Source organism: Haemorhous mexicanus, chromosome Z (genome assembly GCF_027477595.1).
Source record: "Haemorhous mexicanus isolate bHaeMex1 chromosome Z, bHaeMex1.pri, whole genome shotgun sequence".
Classification (NCBI taxonomy): Eukaryota; Metazoa; Chordata; class Aves; order Passeriformes; family Fringillidae; genus Haemorhous; species Haemorhous mexicanus.
The window spans coordinates 11,870,152-11,893,798 of record NC_082381.1 but is presented as its reverse complement, the minus strand read 5'-3'; the positions used below and the strand labels follow the sequence as shown (position 1 = coordinate 11,893,798).

The 23,647-nt window shown below is 45.0% G+C and overlaps 1 protein-coding gene across 5 annotated transcripts in view; it reads right to left on the bottom strand.

Moving 5' to 3' along the window:
* Positions 1-16,134: 16,134 nt before the first annotated feature.
* The window catches only part of PAX5 (paired box 5), a 135,938-nt gene continuing 128,425 nt past the window's right edge, over positions 16,135-23,647 (bottom strand). For 4 of the 5 annotated variants that reach the window (XM_059873355.1, XM_059873357.1, XM_059873356.1 and 1 more), the window contains one exon: positions 16,135-22,295. In XM_059873355.1, coding sequence (XP_059729338.1) covers positions 22,219-22,295 — 77 coding nt within the window. In that variant the 3' untranslated portion in view covers positions 16,135-22,218. The remainder of the gene's footprint in view (positions 22,296-23,647) is intronic. The other variant, XR_009490273.1, reaches the window with a different exon arrangement.

Below are 23,647 nucleotides of genomic sequence, written 5' to 3'. Positions count from 1 at the left end.
TTTTGGGACCAAGAGGGAAAGGAGAGGGCTGGAGCTAGGGTCGAAATGCCACAGCTGAATTTTTTGACAAAGAGTAGAAGGATACATGAAGAGCTCCCAGTGCCTTCTCTCCTCTGTCCCCACCTCTATGTGCCCAAGTTGCCCGTGGCTGCTCAGCCGCCTCCCACCTGACAGGGAGGAGGCATGGGTCTGACAGTGTTCAGTGGAGAAAAGGGATGGGGAAGAGACAGAGGCGGCTGCAATCCCCGCTCGAAGCTGGTAATTAATAAATGAAATGCCCTGGGACTCCACTAAAGCTTCCTCAGATGACTTATCTGTCGTGGGCTCGGCAAAGCATTAAATGGCCATTTTCTGACAGAATGACTTCACTGCACCAGAGCTTCCTTGACTTTGTGAGGAATAATTCTCCCCTCCTCCCACCCCTTGTTTTTTTTTTTAAATCTTCTCTCTTTCTTCCTCCCTCCCTCCCTCTCCTTTTCTCTCTCCCTGGTTGACGGCTCTAGTTCATTTCTGCCTATTTAATTGGGCCCCGGATGAATTTACTCGACAGGGCCATTCATCATGTGGCAGCGGCTGGCGGACGAGCCCAGGGGGAGCGGGGCTGACAGCTCCGGCAGCCTTGGATGCTGCCTGACTCTGGAAGTTCACATATTTGGGCATTAGTGCAGCTATTAGTTTAACAAGCTTCGTTTATCCCTGTCACTACCACTTCAGCTTCCCATGTAATAATTTGAAATGTAGATTACTGCTAGACAAATGGGACAGAGCAAGAGTACACAGGAGGGAAAAAAGTGACATGGATTGCTTGTTACGAGCTGGCTTTTTTTTTCCCCCTTCCCTCTTTTAATCCCTTCCAATGTGAATGCTTTGATTAACTTAATATTCACATTATTTCTACTGTAAGCAGTTTGTCACCTGTGCACTTCCCTTTTTAGAAAATAGTTGGTAGGGATTTATTGACCCAAAGAAGAGGTTTAAAGCAATTATACAGGTGTCCAGGGGCCAAGGTCTGTGCACACACAGCCTCCTCCGTAGGAGCTGCTGGAGGTCAGTCTCTGCCAGCCAGATACACCTATGGACTCCAAACCTGAACCTTTCCAGGACAGGTCTGTTCCGCATGGTGGAATTCATCTAATATATTGCACCAGAGAAACATGGCACATTTATTCAGCCTTCCACCTTCTGTTTCCAAGGCTTCTGACTACCATGTTGGTTATGCACTGTAGGAGTCAAAATAGAATGATTGTCTCCAATATTTAGAGAAAAGTGTGGTTTGCCACTTCTAATCCAGGAGTAAAGGTGATGCTGCAGGACCTCCCCCCCAAACCTTCACAGGTTTTATTGCACTCTTGTTGAAGTTCAGTGCATAATACCTGAGGTGGGAAGGCCAGAAAGAGGCACAATATCACCTGCTGTCTCCCAGAATGAGAGAGCTTTATACCAACAGCCTTTCTCAGCAAGTCCAAGGCCAGCACCTAATTTGTCTTTTGAAGCTACACCTAGAAGAGTCAACAGTGAAAAATTCATTTTTTTGCAAAGGATACAGTTATCCCCCCAACTTATATGCATTCAAGATATCCTTTGTTTGTCCAACATAATTCTTGATTCCCATTGTGTCTCTGCTCAGTGCAGGAGCTCTTTGCCATATTGCAGCCTTGTGCTCAAAGCTCAAGCTTTTCAGACCAGATAGGTCAAGCTCTTTTCAAACTGACCCTTGGAAGAACCAAAGGGGCTGCTCTTCCTTCAGTTTCTCAAATCAAGGTTTCCAGGCTGTGAGTTATTCTAGGAGACTTACAAAAAGCCACGTCCAGTTTGCCTACATAGCCTACATATTTCCTGACTCTGAAACAGTTTACTTTGTTGTGGTACTCAGAGTAGAATGCCCCAAGCACTACCAAGGCCACCCCTAACCCATGTCTCCAAGTATCAAATATACACAGCTTTTAAATGCCTCCTGGGATGGTGACTCAACTCTCCTTCCTACAAGTCTGAGAACATTTCATGCTCTTACCTGCCGAAGCTTGCATTTTATCATGTGAAAGATATATTTGTCAAGTAAAACCAGCATTCTCTGCAGATTTTATTTACCAAATCAGACACTCCACTAACCTCTGGCACCTGACATTATCACTATGGTATTGGGAATTCCTTCCTGCTCCCCAATAGAGCTAAGTGGGGTTCACAAATTCTGCTCTGTGGGAATTCTGATTATTCATCACTCCAGTCTGCACTGGAGCACAATAAATCATTAAAACCCAGAGAGTTCTTCCGATAATTTTTAATTCATTTGGAGACAGTGACAAATATAATAAGAAAACAGGCAAACCTCCTTAAATGGAAGTTGCCTGAATTCCCTGGAGTTAGAGATAGGTGTGCTCTTTATCTCTGAAATTGCAGTTATGGTGGAGAACTTCTTGCAAGGAACATGCTGGCAACCTTGGTTTTGGATGTGATCACTGGCATTACCATGGTTTGCTTGTCTCCCACTCTTTCCTTATTTGCACAGTAAGATCTCCAAGGTGCTGCTTGTGATATGTTGTTATCCCTTTCCAAGTCACTGCAAAGTGACACAATTCATTTATCCCTCTCTCTTCTGCAACCCTGACTCTCTCCTGGGGGCCTCAGCAGCTGGTTTCTTCCCTTAATGAAAAGCGCTCACAGGTCCGTGTCAAGCCCAGAGGCAGCTGATTTTCTTTCGTCATCAACAAGCTGGAGTGTAGCAACCAGCCTAACAGCCACTGTTCCTCCATCAGTATGTCCAGGACAAAGAGGAAGGTCCTGGCTTGACCCTGGGACAAATGGAAGCCTTTCACCCCCAGATTTGCTTTGCAAAGCCCTTTCAGGATTTCTCCTCTTCTCTGTCCTATTCCACCCTTGTAGATCTTTGGGAATGCAGCAGGAGACCACATCTTCCAGTAATGCAGGGTATGCTGCAAGAGATCCAGGGTCAGTGGGATGGGGAACTATTCTGGGGGGAAAAGCCAGAATGAGATAAATGGGGGGGGGGGGGGAGGGGAGAAGAGGGAGGGTGAGGGAGGAGTGGGAGACCAGGCAATTGGAGTGATTAATGGGTGCTTCTCTCTCTATTTGAGCTTGGAAATTCAGAGTTCTGCAAAAGACAGAACATTCCTGGGCTTCCTGGCTGAGCTGGATCTCAGAGCCCCCAGCCATCTGTAGGCTTCTGCCCTGCTAGGATGGGTCAGCCCCAGGCTGCCCTCAGGGCTCTGGCCTTCAGAAGCAGAAGAAAATACATCAGTTTAAGGTCCTCCAGCTTGCCTGTACCTCCATCTAGAGAGCTTCTTCCCCAGCAGTGCAGCTGGTGTTTCTCTGCTCCCTGGATGGCTCCCAGGCTACCCCAGGCACCTTCATCCATTTGTAACTGAATGCATCAAAAAGAATAACTTCTTTGAAGCCACACCACTCAACGCAGAAATGCTGAAGCTATAACTGAGGACATTTAGGTCATGTGGTTTCTGACCTATGTCACCCCTTGAAAACCATCCCCCCGGGCTATGCTGAAAAACTCCTGGTAAGGAGGTAGGACTCACCAGTCTCCAATTTCCTGCAGCACCATTTCAATCACGATACAGACTTGACAAAGTAGTTTAGTAGCCAGATTTTTTGGACACCACCTCCACTGGAATGCCCGTGACTTTGTAATGAGGTGAATTGGATCTTCCAAGGTGCCAGTGCCACTGTTCACACAGTAGTTTCTTCTTTTGCAGATGGTCCAACTGAGGATTGTTCTTCAGTACCATCTATATTCTATAGGAATTACCAAGTTCCTGGGCTCTGATGAACCCAAGGCATGCCTTCTGACAGCAAATGCATCCTGATGAAATGTTAGCTTTGTACACGTGAATCCAGCTGATACCTCAGAATGGGAGTTATTTCCCTACCACCCACCTTCAAAACTGAAGCTCTCAAAGGCCCTTGCTCCTATTTCCAGCATTTTTCTGCTCCATTTCCAGGAGGCACTGGTTCTTCCAGAGAGGGGCAGTTACAGACCAAGTGGAGAACAGATGATCAGCAGCATCAAGAATTGTTGCTGGTTTTGCAGGCACTTCCCTGCTCCCACATTCTGGCTCTTCTGCTCTAGAGGAGAACTAGGAATTGTTGTCTGTATTGTAATTAATTATAAGCTATCATTTAATTATTAATCAGCTATTAAGTAACTATGTGTAGTTTTAGAAGGCTTTACATGCTCACTAATTTTGCAAGACAGCTTTTCTAAAAGAAAATATTTTTACATCCTAATGAAATGCCTCTTTGAATAAAACCGGAACATGACACATACAAAGCCAGGAAGTAAGCCCCAAGGAAACGTATTGACTTCTTCAGATGACTTCTTTCTTCTGAATTACAGTGCATCAGTTCTCTATGAACTGTGAATGACTCTGAGGAAGATTTTTAGTCTGTCACGTACCAATCCTTTTAAATCCTTCCAGGGATGGTGACACTACCACTGCCCAGTGAAGCCTCTGCAGCTTCTACAGCTACATGAAAGTAGTTCTAGAGAGGTAGAGGCTGAACTTTGCTCCCAAGTACCAAGTGACAGGTCAGGAGGGAATGGCCTTAAATTATGCCAAGGGAGGTTTAGTTTGGGTATTAGGAAGAAAATTCTTCATTAAAAGGGCTGTGAAGCCCTTGCAGAGGCTTCACTGGGCAGTGGTAGTGTCACCATCCCTGGAAGGATTTAAAAGTTATATAGATGTGGTGCTTGTAGACATGGTTTAGTGGTGGCCTTGGCAATGCTGACCTGATAGTTGGACTTGATCTTAAGGAGCTTTTCCAGCTTAAATGACTTGATGATAATTTGCTTCTTTCCAAGCTAGCATGTAGCAGGATTGTGGGAAGTGAGCTAAGCAGTGCTTCTGGGTACTTATGAAAGAGTGATTTTCCATCATCTGCTGTGGTACTGTTTTCCATCATCTGCTGTGGTACTGACACCCACCTGCCTTGGAGATATGACCCTTCCTTGTCTACTGTGAAATATGGGGTTTTCTCCCAGGTTTGTTTTTTCCACAGGATTTGCCTTTGCTCACCCTTTGCAAAACACACTCTACAGCATCTTGCATGGTCACATATGTCACACTGGGAGAATTTGAGAATCCTGTTTTAAGGTTGTCTGAGGTCTGCTGAGGCTAAAATGTTGCTGCTGTCCAATCAAATCCAAAAAAGCCATGATGACTCTTGGGGGCACACCAACAAGGCCACTTAATGTATTAAGTGTTTAGCCATGGATAATCACTCTGAGTAGGCAGAAAATATTAGACTCATAGATGCATCTGAAAAGGAGATTTTCCTCACCAAGCAGCAGTCTTTAAGCATTCTTCTTCCCAAAGAATTGTGGACAAACAAAAGTGATTTCCCATGTCAGGAAACAGATTTACATCAAACAATAATCCTGATCCTAAGTAAGCAGGATTGGTGCAGGACAAATAAAATCTGGTGTATGTTGTTCCCCTTTACCTGAGATGAAAAGCAAATAGCTCCTAGCAGAAATTATACGATGTGAGCAGATCCCACCAGAACAGCTATTTGGACTACTTGTGATTTTCTATTTGTTTATTAGATTTAAGACCCAAAAGGAAAGACGTAATCCACAGCCTTTCAATTAGTGGTGGAGCATGTGTGTACTGAAACCTCATTTAACCTCAGGAAACTTCCCTCCCCATCTGCCAAACATTTCTCTTCCCTTTATGACTCAAGGCTAAAAAAAAAATCCCAAAACCAACTTCACTCAACATTCAGGCAGTAATTACAAGATAGTATTTTACAAATGGAACATAAATAAAATTACATAGCTAATTAAGATGTATCATGAACTGAAGCTCATTTCTATGATACTAATTGCATATTTCACCTCCCTGTTAAATGAATTTGATGGTCTGAAAATAAGCTATTCACTTTATGCGGGGGAGATTTCCATGAGCAGCAACTGCTGGCTGTCCAGGGGGATGTTAGGTTTCCCTAGTTAGACCCAAAATTAACTGGGTGAATTGATGACCCTTTTTAGCAGTCCTTAGAGGAGCATGAATTTGAATGTGTCAGATACTTTTTCTGCCCCAGCATCCTTTCTTTTGAAAGACATGCATGGCCAAAGGAGCAAAATTCATTGGAACAATGCAAGTTTTTAAAAAATACTTATTTACTTCCACTTTCCTGAACAGACTAGACAGGTTAAAAAATTGGCTTGGGCACTGCCACCTTTACAAACAGCATTTGTTGTTTTAACTCAACAATTAATTTAGCTTACTTAATAAGTTAAAGTCAAAACAAGTGAGTAGGTTTAGTATCGTAATTGTTTACATTTCTGTACAATAGACAGCTGCCAGCACCATGTGGCTCAAGAAGATATATTAGTTATTGCTAACATAAGACCTGGAAAGCATGATCTGAAGTCTTCACTCTGCAGACGGTGTTCCTTACAGACTTGGCCAAGTCCTAGGATCTTCCCGTTCTTTCCTCGCAGTAAGGATGCAGTTCTATACAGGTACATAACTGTATTTAGTACCTCTAATACAGACATCAGTTTGGAATTTCTGAGGACTGCATTTCTAACAAAATTCTGAAAATCACCACATGAGGGACAGAAATCCAGGATCTGAGAAATAGAGGGACAGATGAATGTTTTAGATTGAATGCTTTAAATCCTGCATTGAAGGAGATCAGAGAGGCATTGCTATGCCATTGCAGGCAGGAGGTGCTTTGGCAGAAGGATGCGCTGTGATCTCATGCCATTCTACTCAGAGGTGCAAGAGAATGGGACCTGCACTGGCAGGTGACCCTCATTCCTCCAGTTGTCAATGGAAAGTGTTTCTCAGCTATTAGCAGCTCTGGAGAAAGGGCACAGGATCTGTGGAGGCTGAAGTACACCCCCAGGAAAACTGCTACTTTTCTCCCAAGGGGCTGCTCCTGTTTGAACATGAGGTCCAATTTCCTGTCAGAGAGAGATAAAATGTCCATTATGTGGCTTTTACACCAGGCTCTTGCAAATTTTGCACATCTAATGATTTGAGACAATTTTTGCTGTGGAAAGAACCACACATTTGGAGAATGAAGCACTGTTTCAGTGAAATATGGGATACATCTCACAGCTGGCAGGTGGTGATGAATGGTGGTATGAAGCGCTGGATCCGGCAGCCCAGGTGAGGTCCAGCCAGGAGCAGCTTGAGCATTTGCTCCAAGGAGGTGTGTGCACAAGCACACACTTATGTTCACACATGGGAAGAGAGTGAGCCACACAGATCAACACAGACTCATAGAGCACATACATGGACACAGAGAAGACCAGTTCTTCTCTGGTTGAGTAGGACAAAGTCCATCAGGGACTATATATATACATCCCTTCAAGAATATATATCCCTCCAGCAGCAGAGCACAGATTTTGTCTGCTTGGTAGTTGCCCTTGTATTCCTGAGCCTTCCCTGGGACAAACTTGTAATGGTCCTGTATGAGATGTTCTTTCCAATGAATTTGTATTTGGGTTCCCAGCTGCTTCTCTTCCCCTGTGCTCCTCTGGGCTTGTAGAAGTGGGTATTGAATGGGCACCATGGATGTATGTCAAGAGCAAAGCCAGATGACAGTGTTTTTCAGGGGCTGGTTTAGTCTGTGTCTGATGCAGTCAGCTGCGTCTTCCGATTTCCACAATTCTGGGCTTCTGTTCTGGATTCAGACAGTGCCTAGGTTTTGTGACAAAAATTATAGTTCGCTGTACTGAAATTTTACTCTGTTAATTATTCCAAATGCTCATTTTTACAGAAATCTGACCTCACAGAGGTGGCCTGTAGAAGACAGGAGATCTGGGATACCTTGTTTTGATATCCTAGTTCCCATTCGTCTGACACTTCAGAATACCTTAAATGCAAATTAGAGATTGATAAAAGAAACTGCAATAATCTCTGCCATATTTAATGATTTTGTTCAACACTGTTTCCAAAGTGCACAAATACCATCAGGACCAGAGTGCAAACCAGCCCCAGGAACACCACTTGCTCCTGGGAACATCACCTCGGCTCTGGGAATTCCCATGAGCTGGCATCTCCCTCTCTCACTCTGGCCTCTGTGTCCTGCATGTTGGCTCACCCACACAGAAGTGACGAGATCCCCACAGAAGCAATGCCCTGGCTTCAAAAAGTGGAATTTTTTCTTATTCGTTTGCCCCTTATTCCTCTCCATGTAGTCCCCATTCTGGGTGTGATTCTTTACCTATTCCAAATAATCATGCAAAGCAGTGAAAACAGCAAATCATAATCAATGCTGTTTCTTCCTATTACAAAAGAGACATTATAAATCGAAAACACAAAGATAATTTTATCTTTACTAATAGTCTAATATGCATATGAAAAAGGTATTTGGCATTTTCTACACCTCCAACTCTTTTCTTCATGCATTGCTGAGCAGGCTGTACCAGAGTTTAAATCCACATAAATCCATTTAAATCCACTTCAGAACTCAGTACATACACAGCAAAAGGATTTCATGATACAATGGTACTTCCTAGCTGTCCTTTAAAAATTTAGCCATTTCTTCCCTCAAAGTTTCCTTGTTGGAGAAGTAAATTACTGCTAATAATGAAATTTAAATCAAACCTGATAGTTAGAGTGAGGTAGACTGTGCCACTCCACTTACCTCAGCAGTTTGTAGGCTTGTGTTGAATATTACCAATACTTACTAGAAATGGCTTTGTTTTGCTGTGTAGCAGAGGTTACCCTGCCCAAAGAGTTTTCCCTTAGCTGTTGCTTGTCAAATGCTGTCTTGCAATAAGCCACTGATTTTTGCATTTTATTTCCTAGATGAAGTGTATAACAAATAGTGTGATTAGTTTTGCACACTGAGCCCATGATAGGCTCAGTGTGCAAAACTAAGGCTTTAAGGAAGACTTTAAGGACCAATCAGCACAATAAAGAGTTGTTTCAGCAGTCAGACCTTGCCCATGTCCCACATAGGTCTCATTCCTCTTTGGCAGCAACACAGTCCAGCTCCTGGCATCACAATAAGGTCCTTCCTCCTCTCCATCACCAGCCTCTCTCCCAGCTTCACAACACTCCCAGCCTTCTTCTCTTTGGGGCCCTTGTTTGCCTCAACGAGACAAGAAAAAACTCTGTTCAAAGCAGGGCAGCCATGAGCCATTGCAAGGCAGCCAGTGGGCTGCAAGGTAACCCCAGGGCTTGTTTTCACAGAAAGTTGAACACTTCTATGCATTTATCCTTGAAAAGATGTCCCTTTCCTATGCCTCAGCAGTTGGTCATCAGCATGGTAGTGGTCCTGACACCCAAACTCCATCTTGCAGAGAAGGTGAAGCACACCTCAGAGGTAGCCCCGTGTGTGAACTTGCCCAAGCAGTCCCTAGGTGGACTGAGTGGTCTGTGTGCCACAAAATGGACAATGAACCAGGAATTAATGTTGGGCTTGTGATGTGCTCCCTCTTCCTGCCCCTCATCTGAAAACCAATGACACCTTCTGAGGAGTGTCAATGCCACTCAGAGTCCTTGCTGCAGTAGTAACTTATGGGATCAAGGGTATGTGGAACATTTTCCTGCCATTTTCCCTAGCTGCAGTGTGTTTTCTGATCCTTAGCAGAGTAGTTATAGTGCCCTGAGCCACTAATGCCCTGTGAAAGCCCTACTTCTAAAACAGAAACTGCTTCATCAGGAACACAGGAGAAACCCTTCCTCCATTCTGGATTCTCAGCACGTTTTGGGGTCCTTGTTTGTTCAGATAGCAGTCTTGTAATTCCCTAATCAAAAAAGTTTTAAAAAACTACTTTGTGTTTTCTGAAAATTGTTGTCCTATTCAGCAAAGAATCATCCCATGTCTTTATAACTTACACCATTACTCTTCTTGATTAACAACAAAAACTGATGAGCTGGCCTTTCTAGGGCCCATAAGCAGAATCAGCCAAGCATAAAATATAAGAGAAGGGAAAACAATTAAAAGTTATTTTAGTTGTTACATCGGAGTTGAATGTTATATTTGCTTTTTTTATCCCATACAGTAAAAAAACTTCTGTTGCACACACATTTCTCTTCCAGTGATGATATGTGGATATACAGAGTCAGAGTTTCATATTGGTCACATTAGTTATGGACTAGTAAGCAATATGCATGTGATAGTTTTCAGCCTTCCTTTTGTGATTGTGAAAGAAATGAACAGACAGAGAATTGTTACGTTAGCTGGGACTATAGGGTTTATGCAAGAGGCCTACCCAGATCTCTGGTCCTTGCAAGGCTCTATGTGTGTGGTGGCACTTCCAGCTGAGAAGGAGCAGGCAGAGAGCACCGCGAGCTGACAGCAGTTTGCAGGTTGTAAAGGAAAGAGGACAGCCCCTTAAACGTGGTGCAAATACAAGTTTCTGTGTGTCAGGGGCAAGCTCCAGGCAAGGTTGTTGTCCTGGTAGTTATCTGTGGGAGACACAGCTGAAAAGTTTTCCATTTAGATTCAGACTACGAGAGAGGCAGAATGTGGGTGGTACATAGCACTGAGAAGGAGAGGGTATGGCACAGGTGTGCCATGAATATGAAAGGTACAACTGTCTGTGACATAGCAAGGAGGGAAGTACCACTGGGGCAGCATGCTTGCTATTTGTGAAATGCATGGCATGAAACAGAAAATTATAGTGATAATTCCTAAAAACACATAAATCACAAGAAGTAAAAAAAATTAGAGAGTATCTTGATATTATGCTGTGGTTGTGTCCTAAAATACTTCATTTTACAGAATGTGTTCCTAGGTATAAAAGATTTTAAAGAATCAGCCAAGGCCTTCTCATTTAAATTTTTAGTGATTATATGACAATATAGTGAAAAGTCATCCACACACTGGCACCTACTAAATAGGTGCTGAGGGAGGAATCCAGCAAAACCAACCAGCAGAGATTATGTGTGAGGGAGAGACAATGTCTAAGCTGAGTCTGGAGATCTGAGTTCTGCAAGGATTTCCAGGAGATGGATTTGATGAAACTTGGGGTCCCTTCCAACTAAGAATGTTTCCAGGACCTTTTAAGATTCTCCACTTCCAGCTAACTCCAGAGCCAGGCTGTACAGATAAACCTAAAGTGAGTTCCTGCAGGACTGACATACAGACATCCAGAGATGTGAGGCTAATATGCCAGACTCCTCCCCTTTCTTACCATATAGACACTCTGAATTACGTTTTCCTGTGCTAATGGAACATTATCATATGCTTGCATCAGCTGTATATAAATGAAAAAGACCTTAATATGTTTGTTAATTAAAAAGTTACAGTAGTATATTAGAGTTTATTTAACTTTATTTAATTTAAAGGCCACTTAGTAGACTGAGCCTTAATGATCTACAGTAAATGTACTTTTTCAAAAGATTTCTCCATTATTGGGTGTTCTTAGACAAGAGTCCACATTTCATATATAGGATTTAGATAAATTGCTGCTCTGAGTAACACAGTGTGATAAGGAAACATTAATTCATGCTAAATTACAAAGACATTCCTTCAGAGGAATTATTCTATCCCTATGAATATAAAATACAGCCTCTCTATCTGGGCATTTCCTGGGAAGTCAGACATTCTGTGCATTATACCAAAATGCAGATGTATTCATTATAATAACATTAATCACGATGACTCTATTTGTCAGTTCCACCTTAATTAAGCATTGCTGCCATAATGGACTATTTAAAGAGTTATAAGAGGCTGTTTACAAGGGGGTTAATAGAGTTAGGAGTCAGAATTAAGTGGTCTTCTATCAGGTGTGACTTTTCCTGGTGCTGTGAGGTGGCAGGGGCTTAATAGGAACATAAGATGGAAAGGATGACTGGAGCATCACCCTCATGATCTAAATGTGTTACCTGATGGCTGGGATGGAGTGTCCTGGTTTTGGCTGAAATAATTTTCTTCCCAGTACCTGCTGCAGTGTTGTGTTTTGGATTCAGGATGAGAATAAAGCTGATAACACATGGATGTTTGGTTGATGCAAAGTAGTGCTTATCTTAAATAAAGGACTTTACTTTTGCCCACAAATTGTTCCATTTCCCAACAGAGAGGAGGTGAGAAAGCAGCTAGAAGAAAGCATGGCCAGGGCAGCTGTCCCAAACTGCTCAAAGGGATATTCTACACCATAGAATGTCATGTCCAGCATATAAATTAGGGGAGCTTGCCAGGAACCAGTCCTTCCGTCCACAGGACTCTTGCTCATTTTAGCACCACCATGTCTTTTTGCACATACAGTTGAGATTGCACAGCATGATGCATAAATTTGTACCTTTTGTAAATTCTCTGAGGGATTCATTCCTATTCTGTTGATATTTCTACAAAACATGTCCCATTGCTAATTCCTAGCCTTTACTTGTATTGTAGGTTGCTGCAGACTGCCAAATTCTCCCTATTTTGCCGTGGGTGGATCAGTTTTTCACGTGTATGGTAACAAACATTGGCTCTGCAGTTTTGCCTACGTTTTCAAAGCCTACTGCATTGAGGCAAGGGCATGTAATTCAGTTTCAGGTGGGCCCAAAGCCTCTTGTCCAGCAGGGCTTTGTAGGGTGAATGAGTGAGAGTTATTACAAATTTGTAGGCAGAAAGAAGTCCATCTAGCTGAGCATCAGCTGGAGCATGCTTGTCAGTTCGCTGTTCAGGTATGATCAGTAGCCCCACTGCTTTGGAAACACTGCTGTAAAAAGACACTTCCAAGAGGCTTCAAGAAAGTGCATGTACATATAAGGAACTTTCTTCTTAAGGCATTTCAAATTTTTGGGGTTTTTTTAAGGAAGGAAAATAGGTCATGAAATCTTAAGACAGAAGCCATAAGTCTTCACCAGCTGTCTGTGACATTATTTCCAGATGTTCCTGCTCTTAGCCATCATAGCCCACTGCAGGAATCCTGGCAAAGGAGCTGTCACTTTGATCTCTTTGTTCCAGCTCCTGTGTACCCACCATCTCTGCTCCTGTCGTTCCTGGCTGGACTGCATCTTGCCCTTGTCTGCAAAATCTGTTACAATACAGAGACATTCCTTTGCTTAACCAAGGGTTTGCATTTCCTATTCATTAAAAGTATAGATGACAATTCCTGGGCATCTTGAACAATGGCCATTTGTATGAAGGTTTGAGCTAAAACCATATTTGCATCCTTGAAGGGCATTCTCACTGAAGAAAGCAGTATGGGGCCTAACGCCTGAAGAGACAGGAGGATTCCATGCCTCTCACCGCAATTTTGTCAGGTCTAATCCCACTGTTCTGCTACCAGCAGGCTGCCATGGCATTTCACATCCAGACGTGGAAGGGCTTAATGAGGAACGGGCACTGCCTGCCTGCTGCAGGACAGATGACTCATTTCTCTTTTTAACCTAGTAAGGCTGAAAGACAGCAGAAGTACAAAAAGTATAAAAAACAGAGCAAGAAATGGCAATCCCTGACATTGCACAGGACAGCCACGGCATGGCTCCCAGTATTCTCCTGTAAAGTCCCTTTGCTGCTAGGCCATGAATCTCTACTGAAAGCTGACCAGGCACTGGCACAGGCTCTGCCAGGAAGTCAGTTTGGCTCATCTACTCTCTGCCATCCTCAAAAAGTGCTGCAAGATGCACTAAGGCAATCTTAGAATCATAGAAAGATGGAGCTAGAAGGAGGGAGAGTTGAAAGCTCATCTGGCTTCCCACCCTGCCATGGGAAGGGACATGTCCCACTAGACCAGATCCAAACTCCAAGCCTTATCCAACCTGGCCTTCAGCATTTCCCATGACACCACAACCACAGTTTCTATGGGCAGCCTGTGTCAGGGCCTCACCAGAGAATAATTTCTTCCCAATATCCAATCCAACCCTGTCCTCTGTCAATGGGAAGCCTTGTCCACTCTCTCCAGGCCCTTGTCCAAAGTCTCTCTCCAGCTCTCTTGGAGCCCTATCAAGTCCTGGAAGGGACCCTGAGGTCTCCCTGAAGAGAAAGAGGGAGAACCCTCTCCAGGCTGAACAATCCCATCTCTCATGCTGTCTCTATAGAAGAGGTGCTCCAGTTCTTTGAGCACCCTCATGATGATGGACAGATGCTGATAGTGGTCTGCAAGCTCTAGACCCTTCCTGGACCTTGCTGCCTGGGAGGTGAGACATGCATTGTGATGCAGTGGATTCTGAAGGTCTAATGGCTTTCCTCCCCAGAAGTCATCACCCCCGTTACCTACAACAAGCTGAGTCTCCCACGACTCAGAGGGCAGTGCAAGGGATGCCTGCTCTGTCTGGTGATACTGGGTTCCCCAGGGCACCAGTGCCTCGACAGGGCCAGTGGATGGCTGTGAGAAGCCAATTTCATTTTGATTTGCCTTAACAATGATCATCAGAGGCATATGGGGGAGGGGTTGCAGAAGTGCCACATCCAGGAGGCAGCTAGGAGAGGATTGAGGAAAGCCTTGTCTCTGGGGGGGACTTTGCCTGGCAACCAGCTCGTGTCTCACATGGGACAGGCAGTCAGCAAGAGATCACCAAAGACACTGCACCCCAGAGACATTCTCCAATCTGATGCTGAAAGATCTCTACCAATGGACTGCAGTGGGACATTGAACCGGGCCAATGGTGTCCCACCAGCAGGCAGGCTTTGGCAGGGGCCAGTGCATGGAAAGTAACTGCTGGCAGCAGAAAACAGGGATGCTTCAAGGCAGTTGTATTTCAGAGTGGAGTAGGTGTTCCTACAGTTGACTCTGCAGTATAATGGAGTGCACTTAAGAAGAACAGGTTTCCATAACTGCCAAGTCCATACAGCAGCACTTGTCCAGCCAGGCTAGATTTGTTGCATTTTGCTCCACCCCTGTTGCTCCTCTCCTGCTGTCCTGATGCATTCTCCATGCACCATGTACCACTTGCAGCTCTTTGGGATGCACAGCTTTTGGAATAGCCCTTCACACCCCCCACACTATGTGGACTGAAGCAACAACCTCCCAGTGCCACTGCCCATGTCACTGCTGCGAGCTGGTGTTTGCCATTGTCATATTTCACAGTGGAAAACTGCAGGAGTTCTTTTTAAAACGAATGGCCAGGAATGACATTAAGCCAAATGAGGCAAGCGTCGTGTCTGAGAACCTTGTAACAAAAAAACCCCAAAGAGACAAAGGAGTTGCCCAAAACAAAGGACTAGAAAAGACAGAAAAGAAGGAAGGAGAATAGGAAAGGAGTCGGCCAGAGGGGAGAAAGAGAAGGAGAGGCAGAGGGAGAGTCACCACGGCAGGTCGGGGAGTGTCGTGGGCGTCCCCGAGGCGGGGCTGTGCTCGCTGCCCGCCCGGGCACGGCTCCGCTCCGGCCCGAGGCCCAGAGCCCCGGACAGGGTCGCGGCGAGGATTGCTGCGGCGGGCTGGCTCGGAGGTTGGTGGAGTTGGACACAGGTGGCTCAGGCAGGAACGCAGAGACGAAGCAGACAGGACAGGGACACGGGGAGGCAAGACAGACATGAAGCGAGCAAGAGCCAAAAGGCAGCCTGGGGCCAGGGATAAAGGGACAAAACACGGGCTAGGGCCAGGGCAAATGAGTAGCGAGCCAGTGGTCAAGCTGGAGCCAATGAAAAAGGCACAAGATCCAAAAGACCCCTACACTCAAAAAACCCAAAGCCAAAAAGTCTCAAAAAAGCTCCCAAACAACCACTCTCAAAAAAAGACCTCGACTCCAAAAGCAAGCTTTAAAAAGACTCAAACCAAACCCTCCCCAAAACAGAAAGCACAGTCTCCACGGCCCTGCTCTAAAGCAGGGGATGTGTCAGCCAAACCACTGTGGTCTTCAGACAGGAGAGATGCCTTCAAGTTCTTCTGAACAGTACCTGACTGCAGTCCCCAGCAAACTCTTCCATCTTGCACCTAGGATTGCCATGGAGGGTGCCTCTGCTTCGTGGGGAGAACAATCAGTCCACAGGGCCAGGAACCCTTGAGAACGTGACACTCTTCACCAACACTGACCTCATCATTTTGTGGTGGCCTGGGCTCTGCCACAGCGTGGAGCACCTTACGGGGTCCAGCCGTGCTGCATGGGGGTGGGTGTTCGGTGACACTGGGCTGCAATGAATGACCATGTCTAATGGATGCTTTTTTCTGAGGGTCTTCAATGTCCCACTTCAAATGCAACTACCTGGTGATTTTTTCCCCTAGAAGGGCAGGACGCAAGGTGAGGACAAGAGTGAAATCAGGCATTTTGAACTTAAAAAAATTACTTTTATTTTAGGAACCAATAAAATTATGGTAAATATTTACAAATAATTATCTCACATAAAGGTTACATAAAACCAAATGTCCACAAGTAACAGTCACTCTCATGAAAAGACACACAGATATTGAACTACGCCAATCTTATTGCATGTTTCTTCAACTAATCTAAAAATAAAAAGTGTTGCAGTCAACCATTTAACTTAGAATAAAATCACAGATTCCAGCATTGACAGGAAATAAGAATTAAACAAAAAAAAATAAAGAAAGGAAGAAAAAAAAACCCTTCAAATGGCCCCTCCTTTTTGACCCATGCCTTAGCACCCCTGGTCCCCAGCCCACCTCCCTTTCTGCTACCCAAAACAAAACCCAAAATAAAATCCCCAAAATAATGTTCGACGTCTTTGGCAAATTGGCACCGCTGTAATTACATTCAAATATTATAACACACAAAAGCAACACACAGCACTAAGGAAAAAACACCAAGATTTCAAGTTTGTTCTTTTCCTACTAGAAAAAAAGAATACAAAACATACACATTTTAAGAAGCATTTTTTCATCTGTTTTGCAACAGATGTTATCCCCTACTTTCAAAGGCAATTCAACTGTTATTTTTAGGATTTTTTTTTTGTAAGTTATTTTTTGTTTGTATGTACTTCTCAAGGTGAGGAGGCATTTCTTTTTCTCCCTCTCTCTTTTTCCTTCAATGCAGGCATTGCAGACTTTGGTGGATACAATAGATATGTATTTCTATTTCTTTGATGCTAGAAGTCCCTAATACATAGTTGTTTGTCTGTAAGAAAAAAAAGTTTGTCCTTTTTTTTCTTGGAAAGGAATTCCATTTGCAATGAAATGAGTTTCTGTAATTTCAAAATGTACAAAGGCCACTACAGAAAGTGAAAAACCAGGACAAGATTTTTTTCCCGCAGGAGGCAGAGCAAATGGAAAGGCAGGTCTAAATGCCCACTGGCCATTTTTCCCACCTAATTTAGACAAGGCAGAGCCAGAAACCTTGGACACAGGGGTCTGGCTGGGTGGAGTCTGGGGCTGAAGCAGGACTAGGATCCACCTCTCCACAACCCCTGCAAGCTTCTGAGATGCTCAAGTGTGCCGACACATAAAGGTGTGTAGACAGAAATCCCTACATGCATGCCTGCTCACCCAGCCATGCTGCAGCTGTGTCCAGCTCAGTCCTTTCAGTCTGGCTCCCACCATGGAGCTCCTGCATTCTGTGAGCCTTTCACGGGACGGGTGAGGGAGGCCACTGCTGGAGCTGACACCTATGCCAGCTGTGATGCCAAGGTGAGCAATCTGGGCACCACTTTGACATGCTTTTCACTCATGCTTTTCACTCAGCATTTGCACGTCAAGTCTCATTAGCTCAACTAGAAAAAGAACACTAATTGGTTTTGATCTTTTCAGATCCTTTTGTTTGTCCTACCACGGTAACGTGTACCTGTGACAAGAGCAGATCTGAGAAACTACAGGGCTTCCTAGCTGGCATCCCCAGCCTTGTGTTGCTACTGAGCACTCTGCCTCCAGAGTGGAGCGGCAGTTGGCTGCAGCTCGGAAAGTGTTCCCAGTGCCTCTGTCAGTGCAGGCTGCCTGGCCCAGCTCTGCCTAACAGCACCCACATGTGACCATCACACACGCTTAGCGAGAATTCAGGGCATGTTAGCCAAGAGCTGCTGGTCATCTAACATTTCATCAATGAATCCAGAAGAAAAACCAGGTTTTTCCAGAATTTGCTGGGACAGAGTCATGGGGTGGGTCATCCTAGTGCTCTGCTACCTCTTGGGCCTCATGCTTCCTAGTAATACATGCATGCAGAGAAGAGCATGGTACTGGGAAGGACACTTGGTCAGAGCTATGTTGGAGCCAATGACAGATACACAAGTTGACTCTACTACAGGCCACAGCTCTTGGAGCTACAGGTACCCACGTATGGAAATAAGCAAGACCATTACATGGCTTCCTTTCTCCTCTTACTGAAGGACGTGTAAAATACAGAAATTAAAGAAAAAGAAAACCAGGAATATAACCCCATTAGCTAAAACCAGCATGGCAAAGCATTTATCAACATCTGGTAACTGCTAAGACCTGGCACAGTGAGGCCATCACACCTCCCTCCCCCACCATGCTGCTCTGTCCCACTGCACTCCCCTGACACTGCAGCACCAAGAGGAATCAGTCACAGGGAGTCCAGGAGGGGTGACAGATTGTGAGCTCCATGTACCCTGGTACTGTTTCTTTCCTCACCATCTCCTTCCCAAGTGCCTCAAGCACTGCTGTCGTACCACCTGCCAGTCCCATCAGAGAACTTCTCAGACATCTTGGAATGAACAGTCCCTCTCTGGCCCCATGACGCCAGAGCCCCAATTGTTTTTCTACTTCAACAGTGATCAAAGAAAACTTTTGAGCTGTTGATCCAGTCCTGAGACATCCAGAGCTCTGCAGTCAGTAGAGCTGCCTAACAATGATATCTCCATAACTGAACCTTCAGACACAATGATAAACAAACTCTGTCCACATTTTGTGTCTTTGTCGTCACAGTCTGACAGCATTTAACTGAAGGTTTCCTCGCCAAGTCAGAATTCCCCTCATTCATGCAATCCTGATTCTAGCCTCCACTTAGTCTTACAGCAGCATTTTTCCTCTTCACCTCTCAGATTTAATTTCTTAGCCTGTGTCAGCAATGTATTTGATAAAATTATTGCTGGAGTGTCAAGTACTGGAAAACTCTCCATCTAACCAAGCCTATAAGAGAGTTCAGTGCTGAAACTGCCTGAAGGCACTTCATAGGGTTGATTTCTGCAATGGTTTAGAAAAGATTTACTGCTCCATAGGGCACTGAGTAAAGGATTAGCAGGGCACTCCAAACCCCAGCACTGGACTGGCTCTCTCCCCTCCTAGCAGCCCCTAAGGGTCATTTGCTTCCCATCTCCACCTCACCCAGTAGCCCCTCCCCCATGAAATAGTGAAGCCACAGAGGATGGATGGAGGCAGGCAATCCTCTGTCGTCCCCAGATGACCACCTTCTACCAATAGTGCCTTTCAAAGATGCTCCCCAAGGAGGAGGATTCCCACTGTGAAGACTATGGCCAGAAAGTCTTTCTGAGGAAAGCAGTTTGTAAATCTCAGGTGAAATATTCCCAAACCAGAAAGTGCTGTCAAAAAGTGCCATTTCCAGCAGCATGGCATGAATATTCCATGGTCTAACTCACACTAGCTGCTCATGACAGAAGGATGTCCCAGCAGATGTGAGTGAGCCATGGCTGCCATGTCTTGGGAGATAGGTCAGGCACAAGTCCCTGCTTCACATGTGCAAGGCTAGGAGTTTTGGGTTTCCCCTCAATAGCTGTCTGTGCATCCAGAGTACAAGGGCTGCCCTGATGAAAGCCTTGAGACCAGTCAGGCCTGAGCACTTCAGACAGTGGCATTCACACATCCATCACCTGGAGGAAACACACCTGTCATGTCTTTCTAAAATCCCCAGCCCAACTACAAGCACTTCTGGCATGAATATAGATATAACATCTGCTGAAATCTCATGTTTGGTCTTCTCAACATTATCTGAATTAATGTATGTCACACAATTCATGCTGCTGAGGAAACAAGTAAAAGTAATGTGATTGCAGGAGAGTAGGCAGAGTGGGTGAAGGACCCAATGCCAATGAGCAGCAGTTCCCTCACATCAGGCTTGTTTTAGCCAAGCCTGATGCTGTCCCAACAGCTAGTGTAACTCAGCACACCTCTGCTCCAGATACCTCACCAGCAATGGTGGTCAAACCCTTGTTTCTCATCTCTTCAGCAAAGGCACTGGACAGACACAGCCCTTCCTGAGCTCACAGAGAAGGTGCATGTGCTTAGAGTGGAGACAATGCACACCCCTTGGCCAGGGTCATGCACAGGGTCCCAGGGACAGAAATACCCTTTCCAGTATTGTCCAAGGACTGAAAGCAGTCATGGGGTATGCAGAGAGTTATGAACCCAAAGCAGGGTTTCAGAAGATTCCTTGTATAATTTTCCATGTTGTTATTTATCTTTTGTTAAACACAGGTGTGTATCAATATTAATTGCTGAAAGAATAAAAGTAGCACTCATTTCACTGATATTTCTGGGTTAGTTTAAAAGACTCTGGCTAAAATGCCTGATGGGGTCTGTGAACATCATGCTGAAATGTTACTGAGCTGGTGGGACCTGGATGTCTTCATGCTGAGAACTGGAACACATCTGCCCTGGAAACTTGGAAGTGATGGCTGCATTTCCATACCATGAGAAGATGCCACTAGAGGGGGAGAGGGAATTTCTCAGCAGATCAGTGGCCACTACAGATACCAGATATGCAGCACAAGTAATGAGGTGGGAAGGGAAGAGAGAGAATAGTGTTAACTCAGCAGCTGCCAGAGAAAGGTTTGTACAACTGGAACCTGGTGAATACCTGCTTGAATGTTCCTCCACAGGAGTGCATCTCAAGTTTGACACCAGAAGCCTTTCTTCTGCAGGCAAGCACCAACAGAAGAGCCCAGGCAGCTCTGGGTGGATGAGGATGATTGGGTTGGGAGTAAGGAGGCTACAGCCAGGTCTTCATCTCAGCAGGACCAGGGAGCTTCTCCATTGCCCTCATGAGGGAAGGGATGGGGTCATGCCCATCATCCTTATGTGGCTGAGGTTGTCTGTGCCTTGGTCTGGGCTAGGGGGAGGCTTCAGGGAGAAATCAGCAGTTCTCCTGGCTCCATGGAGGGGCAGTGATTGGTGTAGCTGCTTAGTGGTCATTCGTAGCTGCTCTGCTCTCTTAATTTAGCTCCTCACAAGGTGCATATTGAAACGTGTGACTATTAGTGCTTCCTATTCAAGTAGGAGGGAAGAAACACAGAGTTAGCAAGGCAAAAGTCCCCTCAGACATGTCTGGACTACCGTGCTGGAATCTGCAATGCCTTCACAGAAATGAAGAAACACCCCGAAACAAGCAATTTCCCTTTCAGCTTGGCTTGGAAAGTGAGTGCAGCTGCGCTCATGCCTGGTACCCCCCACTCAGTATATGCACTTAACAAAAATCATAACCACAGTACTTCTCTGCCTTCCCCTCAGGGTTTTCATGACTGGGATTTAGCACACAATCTGTAGAGATATATGTAAGGTGTCAACTATTATTTAGGAATTCCTTCCTGGAATTAACTTGAAACCAGTGAATTTGTTCCAGTGTTTAGTATGATGACAAATGAACATAAATTAATATTAAGCAGTAAAGTATCACAAAATTGCCTATGTCTTTCAGTTGCCCATGTGTTTGGTACCAGCATATAGCATGATCACACACAACTGTCAAATAGGATGCTCTATATAGAAACAACATCAGCTCAAAATACAGCCACAATGAGTGTTAACCTGGTTCAAAGTTGCTTAAAGCTTACTGAGTTCTTTGAATCAGTGCACCAGTTTCAAAACACACTTTTGGATGTGTTTTGATTTCATTCTTGTACAGTGTTGCTGTTTATGCTTAAGCTACTTTTACAGTAATACAAACAAGCAAATATTTACAGTGGTGTGCTTGCGTAAAGTTGAGCAGACTGATTTTTTCTTTGCCACACACACAAAAAAAAAAAAAAAAAAAAAAGAAAAAAGAAAAAGAAAAAGAAAAGAAGAAGAAGAAGAAGAAAAGAAAATTGCCTTAAGTCTCACAGCCTGTTTCAGTGTGCAGCAAGAGGGAGCTGCCCCAAGGGGAGCTGCTCACACCTCTTCCTTATCCCCAGATACAGCCATGGCACCCGCAGGCGATTAAAGCAGTAGCCAGCCGGCTGCAAAGAACATGAAGCTACCACACATTTTTGACCACACAGAGCTTCAGGAGTACAACTTCCTCCTGTTTCTCTGTTTGATTCAGGACCCAACCAGATTTAAGAATACAATAATTAGTTCAACAAGCTTTAGGAGCAAAATTTCAATTATCATGTTCCTACTAGGTACTTTCTCCTTCCCTTTTGGAGTGGCTGGCATGGTGGCAGCAGGATGACTCATCAGGGTTGTCCCAGACGCGTGTGCTGTCAGTGCCGATGCCCTGAGCTCCGGCGTCAGTGGCGGTCATAGGCGGCAGCAGCAGCTGGTGCAGCTGCTCCACGGGCTGTAGCGCTGTAGTAGTAGGGGGAGCCTGTCAGAGATGAGACCACTGTGAGAAAGACAAAGGTGGAGAGGTGCCAGCTTGCAGTGTTCTGACAATGGGTGTCAGACGGCACTCCAGCCAAAGCTTCAATAAAGGCTGGGTAAATAGAATGAAAATTGCATTCATGCATTCTGCATGAGAAGAACCCTACCACTGCTCTGCATTGCTGCTTGCCATTTGATACCTTCTTCCATTCCTTCACTCAAAACATCAACTTCCTTTACCTCACAAAAAGAAGTTAATTACTTTTCAGAACAGAAAGTCAGGATATTCCAACCTCAACACACTACCATATACTCTGACTTCTTTTATTTTTAAGCCTTCCTTTTAAAAGGAGGAGGTTGAAGCCCAAAGCATTCAAAGTATTTCAATGAAAGCACTTGTTTACAAAGAAAAGGCCTGAAAAATATTGGTGAAAATTCTCTGTCCTGCAGGGCTAAGCACTGGTGGATAGGATGATTATGATCCCAAGGATCACCAGGAACATGGACTATTTTGTTTGAATGCACAAGAGTCTTTGACCGGTATCCAGAGGGATACCAATCCGTCCAGCCAGCACCAGTTTTAACCTTCCAAGCACACCTGCAATGAAAGCAACTCCAATCCATCCTAAGAAGCGACTTTTCTCTCTTCAAGGTTCTACCAGTTTGGTCTGCAAGTCACCAGTTTCACACACATGGGACGTGAGGCACATCACAGTGTCGAAGAACCCCTTGTACTCAGCCACATGTATCTGAGACCATTGGGGGCTTTGGATGAGCAACAATGAGCCAATGTGAGTAACAGCTCTGGAGTAGTAAGGGCTTAGGGTTTGTTTTCATAAGTGGCCCTATCTGAGAGCTGCCTTCCATCCTAAGTTCCCTGCCTTCAACACACATGGGACAGCAGTCTATCAGACACTGTCAAGGATCTTCACAGCCCTGGATGTGACTTGCCGCAGAGGCAGTGACTTCTGCTCCTTCAGTAACAAAAAGGAGCTGATCCCCCCTGGAAAAGGTGGTGCGACTACCTCAGTAGGGACTGTGGACCCCTTAGGAAAGCATCAGGGGCAGTGAAGCCAAAGGTGCATTTTTTGGTTGTTCACCTCCCATCCCGGATTCTAGCAAACACTGATCCTGCAGGTCCAATGGTTGCCCAGCCCCTAGGCATAGCCTGAGTGTAGCAGCACCCCAGTTGTTCAACCACCCTGCAAACCCTCTGGAGCTGGAAGGGGAACCCAGCTGGCATGCCTGGTGCTGTTGGTAACATGCTCTGAGCTGAGCCAAAAGCCTTCCCCTCTAGGAGGCTGGAGAGCCTCCTGCGGTCTCCTCTTATTGTACAGCCTACAGAGGAACACTTTG